At 36.6% G+C, this 10006-nt stretch overlaps 1 protein-coding gene across 4 annotated transcripts in view; it reads right to left on the reverse strand.

Annotated features, from left to right (window-relative positions):
- WDR7 (WD repeat domain 7) overlaps positions 1-10006 on the reverse strand; it is a 365699-nt gene that overhangs the window by 246027 nt on the left and 109666 nt on the right. For all 4 annotated transcript variants that reach the window (XM_073898127.1, XM_025886347.2, XM_073898126.1 and 1 more), the window contains 2 exons: positions 7085-7854; positions 5451-5539 (listed from right to left, as the gene is read on the reverse strand). In XM_073898127.1, coding sequence (XP_073754228.1) covers positions 5451-5539; positions 7085-7854 — 859 coding nt within the window. The remainder of the gene's footprint in view (positions 1-5450; positions 5540-7084; positions 7855-10006) is intronic.

The raw sequence follows: 10006 nt of genomic DNA on the forward strand, positions 1-10006 counted from the left end.
GTGTGTGTGTGTGTGTGTGTGTGTGTGTGTGTGTACCACATCTTCTTTATCCATTCATCTGTCGATGGACATCTTGGCTCCACAGTTTGGCTATTGTAGTGCAATTGCTGGATCATATGGTAGCTCTATTTTCAACTTTTTGAAGAACCTCCATACTGTTTTCCAGAGTGGCCGCACCAGCTTGCATTCCCACCAACAGTGTAGGAGGGCTCCCCTTTCTCTGCATCCCCACCAACATCTGTCATTTCCTGACTTGTTAATTTTAGCCATTCTGACTGGTGTGAGGTGATACCTCATTGAGGTTTTGATTTGGATTTCCCCGATGCCGAGCGATGTTGAGCACTTTTTCATGTGTCTGTTGGCTGTTTGGATGTCTTCTTTGGAAAAATGTCCATTCATGTCTTCTGCTCATTTGTTGATTGGATCATTTGTTCTTTGGGTGTTGAGTTTAAGAAGTTCTTTATAGATTTTGGATACTAGCCCTTTATGATATGTCATTTGCAAATATCTTCTCCCATTCTGTCAGTTGTCTTTTGGTTTTGTGGACTGTTTCTTTTGTGTGCAAAAGCTTTTTATCTTGATGAGGTCCCAATAGTTCATTTTTGCCCTTGCTTCCCTTGCCTTCTAGGAAGAAGTTGCTGCGGCTGAGGTCGAAAAGTTTGCTGCCTGTGTTCTCCTTTAGGATGTTCATGGACTCCTGTCTCACATTTAGGTCTTTCAAACATTTTGAGTCTATTTTTGTGTGTAGTGTAAGGTGTTTATAGCAGCAATGTCCACAATAGCCAAACTGTGGAAAGAGCTAAGATGTCCATCGACAGATGAATGGATAAAGAAGATGTGGTATACACACACACACACACACACACACACACACACACACACACACACACACACAATGGAATATTATGCAGCCATCAAAAGGAATGAAATCTTGCCATTTGCAACGACGTGGATGGAACTGGAGGGTATTATGATGAGCGAAATAAGTCAATCAGAGAAAGACATGTATCATATGACCTCACTGATATGAGGAATTCTTAATCTCAGGAAACAAACTGAGGGTTGCTGGAGTGGTGGGGGGTGGGAGGGATGGGGTGGCTGGGTGACAGACATTGGGGAGGGTATGTGCTATGGTGAGCGCTGTGAATTGTGCAAGACTGTTGAATCACAAATCTGTACCTCTGAAGCAAATAATACATTATATGTTAAAAAAAAAAAAAGAAGATAGCAGGAGGGGAAGAATGAAGGGGGGAAATCGGAGGGGGAGACAAACCATGAGAGACTACAGACTCTGAAAAACGAACTGAGGGTTCCAGAGGGGAGGGGGGTGGGAGGATTGGTTAGCCTGGTGATGGATATTAAAGAGGGCATGTTCTGCGCGGAGCACTGGGTGTTAAATGCAAACACTGAATCGTGGAACATTACATCCAAAACTAATGATGTAATGTATGGTGATTAACATAATAAAAAAATAATAATAAAAAAAGGAAGTTAAAAATAAACAGCATAGTAACTCCAAAAAACATAGGAGAGGAGCAGACTTCAGGGAGATAGGAAAAAATATGCACTTAGAAAGGATAAACAAAGACACAGAGGATTCATTAAAATAACTAATAAGATTAGTAAGTTCCTGATGAGACTGATCAAGAAAAAAGAGGGAAGATACAAATGATTAACATCAGGAGTAAGAATGGTGGTATCACTACAGATATTAAAGAAATTTAAAAGATAATATCTTTTCAAATGACAACAAATGTAAAAGAACACTAAATATGTACTACTTAATAAACTGACATAAGAAGAAACAGAAAATCTGAAGTGTTACATGACAATGAAAGAAATTAAACCTAGAATTAAAAAACTTCCCACAGAGAAAACTCTAGATCTAAATCCAGCAAATTGTACTGCACATTTATGGAAGAAAGAATGCCAATCTTACACAAATTCTACCTGAAAACAGAAAAAAGAGAAAAGATTCCTTAATCCATTTTTTTGAAACCTTAATAAGGTAACACTTAATAAGAGCATTAGAAGAAAGGAAAACTGGGGCACTTGGGTGGTTCAGTTGGTTAAGCATGTAACTCTTGATCTCAGCTCAGGTCTTGATCTCAGGGTTGTGAGTTCAAGTCCTGCACTGGGCTCCATGCTAGGCATGGAGCCTACTTGTTTAAACAAAAAAAAAAAAAAAAAAAAAGAGGAGGGGGAAGAAGAGAAAACTTTTTTGCCAAATTCAACAATATATAAGATGATAATACATCAATCACAACAGAATAAAGGGAAAAAATATATAATCATCTCAATAGATACAGAAAAAGCATGATAAAACCCAACATACAATGATGATAAGCACTTAGCAAAGGAATAATGGAAAGTGAATTTCTTGTAAAAAGCATACAGGAAATATAATAATTATGAAAACTTAAAAGTTTTCCCTTTGGGAAAACACTGGGCATAGAAAAAGTATCCCATATGACTGTCCATATAGTCAAAGTAATCCACAAATAAAGTACTACAAATAATGGGTGAATTTAGCATGACTGCTTGATACAAGGTCAACATACAAAAATAATCTGCATTTCTGTGCCAGAGGCACAGAAAACAAAATATTCAATACCAGTTACAAGAGTATTTTAAAAATCCTTATCTAGGAAAAAAATCTAAATAAGAAGTATATAAGACCTCTACACAGAAAACTATAAAAGAGTTACAATAGCCAAATGAGATCTAAATAAATAAAGGAATCTACTGAATACATTGAATATACTGAATGAAACCCACAAAGATATTAATTCTCCCCAAACTCATCTATAAATTCAATAAAATTGCAGTTGAAATCACAATAGGTTTTTATAACAACTGAGAAACTGGCTCTAAACTGACAATTGAGATATTCAAAGAAACAAGAATAGCCATGACATTCTTTAAGAATAAGGTGGGAAGACTCTATCTGCTGAATACCAAGTCCTACTACAAAGCTACAGTAATTAAGGCACAAGAATACACAAGCAAATCAATGGGCTCAAACTGCCCCAGAAACAGATCATATAGAAGAACATTTTATTTATGACAAGGATAGCACTGCAAAGCAGTGGGGAATGAATCATCCCTTTACTAAATCATGCTGGACCAATCTGGTATTGTATGGAGGAAAAAAATGAAACAGGACCCCTGCTGCGCATGATATCCAAAAATGAATTCTAGACAGATTATAGATCTAAATAAAAAGGGTAAAACAATAAAGCTTCTAAAACAGAAGGCTATCCTCATGATATCAGGGTAACTTCTGAAACAGGACATACAAATATTAAGTAATAAGTGAAAAAATTGATATATTAGATTCCACTGAAATTGAAAGATGCTGAATTTCAAAGATAGGAGTGAAAGGCAAATAAATATTTGCAGTACATATAACAAAGGGCTCATATTGAGGACAGTCACAGATCAACCCTTACAACGGATATTTTTTTTTTTTTAGAAAACAACCTAATAGACACACATGAGTTGAACAGGCACTTCACAAAAGAACATATAGAAATGAGCAATAAACATACCAAAAAAGTATTCAACCTTGATGGGAATTAGGGTATGTAAATTAAACACATGAGAGACTACTACACATACATCAAAATGGCTGAAGTGAAAGAGATGGAAAATATTCAGGGTTGGCTAGCATAGCTCACCAATGGTGTATGAGACTTCTTGTTGCTCCATATCCTAGCCAACAGTATTTTCCTTCTTTTTACTTTAGCCATTTTGATGGATGTACAGTAGTCACTCACTTAGGAAAACATCCTAATATTATCTGCTAAAGCTAAAGCTAAACATATGCAGAAATTCCACTTTTAGTTATATATACAACAGAAATACTGATAAAGTACATTAAGAACCAAATGCAAGAACGTTTGTAGATTTATGAAAAACAACGAAAATAATTCAAATGTCTACTGACAGGAAAATGCATGAAGAAACTGTGGTCTACTCATTCCACAGAATACTACAGAGCAATAAAAATGAACAATGAAAATGAGTAAACTTCAAACGCAGTATCATTGATAAATCTCACAAAAGAAGCCACACACAAAAGACTACATACTCTGTGACTGACAGAATTCATATAAAATTCAAAGCATAGCAAAACTAAACTACAGTGTTTAGGGATTTAAACTTCGTGGTCTAACTCTAAAAGAAAGAAAGGAAGTAATTTCCCAGAAGTCAAGACAGTAGTTACCTTTGGAAGGGGGCACATAATGACCGGGAAGGAACATACCAGCAACTTCTGGCATGATGGCAACGTTTGATTTCTTGTCCACAGATGTAATTACAAGGGAGTTTAGCATGTAAAAGTTACTGAGCTACATATTTCTATTTTGTGTACTTTTTTATACATGTGTGTCACATGTTCAGAAGTATAAAAAGTTATCCAAAACTTTTCTATAACATACAATTATTTTATAATAGCTTATGTTAATTTTAATCAGAGAAAGGGTAACAAAAGGGGTGAGCATGTGGGGTTGGAATGAATGATGGAGTGGGGGTAGAGAATGTGGGAGCTTATCGTCCATAATGAGAAGACAACAGACAGTGCCTAAAACTGAAAATCAGGCACCTGTTTAAAGATATTAAAGTAAATATCAAATACTAAGCTAAGAAAGAGAAAAGTACTTGTCCTAGGGAAGGGAAAAGTTGTTTAAAAAATAAAAAGGAAAGAAAAAGAAAAAATCTTTAAAACCTAAACAAAAAACAAAACAAAAAACCTATGGAAAAAAGAAGACCCTGAAGTCACCATTTATAGGCAGAACCTTCATCATCCCATGTCTTGCTCACTTCTTTACTTCTATCACATTCTGAGTGAGTCAGCATTAACTCTCAGCCTGAAAGAAAGCTCTCTCAGCAGAAATGACCCCCCCACCCCCAACTCTGGTTGCATTTACCACTCTTATAATGAACATAAAAGGTAATAATGGAAGAGAAACTCAACTTTCTCTTCTATCCACTAATGAAAAACAAAGCTGTAGACAATGATGATGTAAATAAAAAGAAAGTTTTTCCACTTGTGGATTACAAAGCATGAACTACTGGCAAAGAGCAGAACAGAGTATGAAAATATGATTTTAAACATTTCTAAATGTAGTTAAAAATAGGTATAACTTTTAAACTCAAGATACACACAATTAACACACTAGTGTTGTCAAGTTAAGGTGCCCCTAATTCACAAAAATTAGGTCAAAGACAGTACAATAAAATTATGTGAAATATGCTCATTTATCAGTTTCTAAATAAATCTGATTTATTTTTAACTGACATCTTAATTATCCATATTTACATCTGGAATATAACAACTTTTCTCTCTTTTAACAATCTGAGACAAATTATGATTATACATTAGCTATGCCTCCTCAGTTTCTACAGCTGAAATGTCAGGTCAATTACTTAATAAGATTTAATTTTACCTTGTTTAATCTGTCCTTGCACAACATTACTGGAAGTTGGAGGGGAACCCCTTGCCTTAGAAAGGTCTGGGGTGCTTGGTCGAGGTGGCCTTTAAAAAAAAAGAAGAAAATATATGTATATATACATCATACTTTCATATTTCCAGAACCATTTAAAATACTAAGCTTACAAAAAAAAAAAATACTAAGCTTTCCAGTCCCAAATGAATTGTAAAAGAAACATATACAGAACATTTTCAATTTACCATTCCAAAAAATGTTTTTTTACTATTTTGTATGTATTAACATTTTCCTTTTCAAATGTTAATATATTGAATGATTAGCAAATAGCAAGTAAAAATTTTTTATCTACAATTTATGCTTTATACTAATTTAAGAAATATTTCTGAACAGTTTAATGTACTACCACTGACAAATAAATACTGTAATTAGTCCTTCATTCTTCAATATTAGCATGCTGAGATTTCAGCCCTCCCTATATCATTGGTCCAAATGAATTCATGATACAATACAGTGAGTCTAAAAGAATTCATCCTTAAAATCTGAAAAAGGTAATAAGGCATTAGAAATCTTGGATTCCAGAGGCAGCCTGTTTCATGGTGAATTCTAGTGACACCACTTAACCACTTGTGTGACCTTGGACACATTACTTAACCTGTGTCTCAGTTTGCTTATCTGTAGTGAAAGGATAGTAACAGTGCCTACCTTGGAGGGTTAAGGGCTTTAATGAAATAGTATCTACAGAGTACTTACAACAGAACCAGATACAAGGTAAGTACTACTTAAGTATTTGATTTTTTAAAATTTCTCAATATGATCAATTCTCAATAAAGTATAATAAAACCACAGTTTAAAAAGTTGTCTTGGGGCGCCTGGGTGGCTCAGTCGTTAAGCATCTGCCTTCGGCTCAGGTCATGATCCCAGGGTCCTGGGATCGAGCCCCGCGTCGGGCTCCCTGCTCCGCAGGAAGCCTGTTTCTCCCTCTCCCACTCCCCCTGCTTGTGTTCCCTCTCTCGCTGTGTCTCTCTCTGTCAAATAAATAAATAAAATCTTAAAAAATAAATAAATAAATAAATAAAAAGTTATCTTCATGACTTCTGGAAAATGGGTAATAGCAAATCAGGTTAGATATTCCTAAAATATTAAAATAATACTCTCCTACAATTAAAAAAGTTGTTTTCTCTCTTCCAACTGAAAAATTCTTACTACACTTCTCATAAAATTCTGAAGCTAATTACTGAACACCTATCATTCATTACATATAAATCATAAAGAAGCATTTCAACCAAATATACCCTTTGAATTAAATGTCAATGCAAACTTTAAGTAAATACAATTCTAAGATTATATTTACTGATGAGCTAGTCCATAAGTCACTTATTAAAGCTGATCTGAGCTACTCAGTTTAAATAGCTACGTAGTATGTTTGAGTAAAGATTAAACTGTGTAATTTTATCATACTTTAAATCATGCATGTTGTGTTTTAAAATTTCAAGGGGAAACACTGAGATGACACAAAAATGCTAAGGTGGGCAGAGCCCCCCCGCCAAAGTAATAAACAGTGAGACAAATAAAACAGGCTTTATTTATTTATTTTGAAATGTGAGAATAAAATCAAACTATCATGGTCACACCTGGTAGGAGCCTTCTTCATATGATCACCAATAAAAGTTGCGTTGGTCATACTCATTAATGTATTTGCCAAAGATATGATAGACAGGAGATGCTGTGTGGTGACGGCTCGGGACACTCCATAAGTTCCCCTTCCAACGCTCTCGGTTGCTGGCAGCTTCCTTCCTACTTCGGCTTTCCCATGCGACAGCTTCCGAGCAGGCTGATTATAACCAGGAAGCATCAGGGACATATGACCTCCTCTCGATAGGAGACCAAAAGATACTGTGCAGTGCGGTTTCAGCATTCCAAGGCGATCAAGACAAACTTCATCCAGAACTTCATTTAAACCCCAGGCATGAAGACATGACATGAACAATTTTGCAGTGTCCATCGTTAAATTATATTCTAATAAGGTCAACGGCTTAGATTTGCTGGCCCGATACTCTGGATCACTCTCTTCTCTTCTCTGCCTCATCATCTCCTCATCCTCCTCTTCATCGTCCAGGAGATGTTCCTTTATGTTCTCTTTGATAGTTTCTTTCACTTGTTGGAAGAGAACTGCTGCTCGTTTTCCAGTTAGAAAAGAGCCCCCTTTGTCTGAACTGCCAGATGCTTTTTGCAAATTCTCTGGGGAAATAAGCGCAGTATTCGGCCTAGAGGCTTCTTCAGTCAGGAGTTGAATAATCAACGCTTCCACATCAAAGAAAAGCACATGTATGTCTGGGTCTGTTAGGTTTGTCTTTATTGCCTGAACCATCAGGGAGTTATGAGAATATTTAGGCAAATTTCCCTGCAAAAAACATTTTAAACAATGGTTAGAATATAAAATGTTTAATTGCATACATTCATGACTGAGCAACAGAGAGAGGAATTTGAATGCATATTAGGCTTTTTAGGTACCTCTATCATTAACAGTAACACACGAACTTTGCCAATCAGCAGCATGTAAAAGATGTGAATTTATATGACAGTTTTATGCTGAAACAATTATAAAATGGTCAATTTTTTAAAAACTAGAAAAATTTGTTATTGAGGCAGGGAGTTTTTTTACTCATAGAACAGATTAAAATATGTTTCAAAAACCTCTATGCAAATTCTCTGAGAATGAACTACTGGTTCACCTGAAAGAAGAATCCATTTATCACGGCGACTCCTCCGTTTAAGTTGCTGTACCATCAAATCCTTCCTTTTTCCACCTTACCTTCACTATCTCCCTATTCACAGATTCTTTCCCCTCAATAGAGAACATGCTCAAGTCTACTTAGAGTCTAACAAGGAGTGATATCCTTTGACCATGCTCCCTCTTCTACTGATCTCTCTCCCCCTCTACTGCCCCTCTTAGCCAAATGTAGGGAAAGTCGGAAGCTAATCCAAGGAAACTCTCAGTCCCGCTCCTCCTCGAGCCCTTTGCAGTATCTGACATTGTTATTTTTGCTGGGTGAGTGAGATAAAAGCATAAAGAAAAAAATTAAAAGCCACCTCTCCTAGCTCCCCTTCTTGGTGAGCCTTCTAATTCTGACCACCCTTCTCAGCAGTCAGCTGCCCTGAAAACTCATCTTCGCTCCCACATTAGGAGTAACACCTGTGGCTCCCTAATTTCCATCCTCAGTCCGACCAGCCTCCTGGAGTTTCAATCCTCTACTTACAACTGCTTGTCTCTCAAAGTCCCATAGCCCCTCACAGTCAAATGTGTCCTGATGCCCACAATGCCACTGAACCGCTGTGCCTCCCAGACCATCTATCCCCACTATCACTGTCACCACATTTGGACACTTATTTTCTTGTCTCAGCAGGGTTCACTGCCCTAGTCTCTACTTACTCCAACGCAACTCCAGAGCCACAAGACTTCTTTCTGAAGCACAAATCCAGTCACACTTCTGCCAAAATCATGGGTTATGAAGAGAAATGGAAAATACAGAATAAAAACTAAATCAAAATACAGGTGAATGTATCTGATCTCAAGATGAGAAAGAGCTTTCCAAATATACTTAAATTTAAAATTCACTACTATAAAAATATTAAAAGGCAAGTAAGAAATAGGAAAATGTGCCAGAAATAAGACTGATAGGGTTACAATTTACATAAATATTTCTTAAAATCGGCAAAAAAAATACTAATGCCCAAATAAGAGGGGGAATATCATAAAGATCAAGGACAATTCACAGTAATAGAAACAAAGAGTCAATAAATATAGGGAAAAACCAGCTCAAACTAGTTGTCAAGGAAATAACTGTTACAATAACTACAAGATACCATTTATAAAATTAGTACACAGTAAACACTAAAACTACTTAGCCAGGAGTACAATGAAAGTCAAACCCACACACTCACTGCAGGCATGAATTTAAATAGCAGCCTTTTAGAAAAGCAATGTGGCAAAATACACTGGGAGACCTTTAGACAGTTTGATCCAGTGCATTTATTTCTAGAACCCTACCCTAAATAGTCAGAAATACAGACATGGATTTAGGTACAAAGATATTCAGTGAAATGGTAGCCATTATTTTAAAATGAAGCCTAAATAACCTAACAATAAGGAAACAGATAAATAATTTAAGTGTAGCCATATAATAGAATAAATACTACAATCACTACAAATCATGCTTTCTGGGCACATTTAAACACATGGCAAAATTTCCTGTTCCAATTTTTTTTTGAAGACTTTGAGAGAGAGAGAGAGAGAGAGAGAGAGAAAGAAAGAGAGAAGGAGGGGGGGGGGGGGAAGGGGGAGGAGCAGAGGGAGAGGGAGAAGCAGACACCCCGCTGAGCAGGGAGGCCCACTCGGGGCTTGATCCCAAGACTCCGGGATCATGACCTGGGCCTAAGGCAGACGCTGAACTGACTGAGCCACCCAGGCACCCCTCCTGTTCCAATTTTAAGTGAGATAAAATTACACACACACACACACACACACACACACACACACACACACACACACACAC

Source organism: Callorhinus ursinus, unplaced genomic scaffold (assembly GCF_003265705.2).
Source record: "Callorhinus ursinus isolate GAN/ISIS: 27379988/994484 unplaced genomic scaffold, GSC_fseal_2.0 scaffold11, whole genome shotgun sequence".
In the NCBI taxonomy this organism is placed as follows: Eukaryota; Metazoa; Chordata; class Mammalia; order Carnivora; family Otariidae; genus Callorhinus; species Callorhinus ursinus.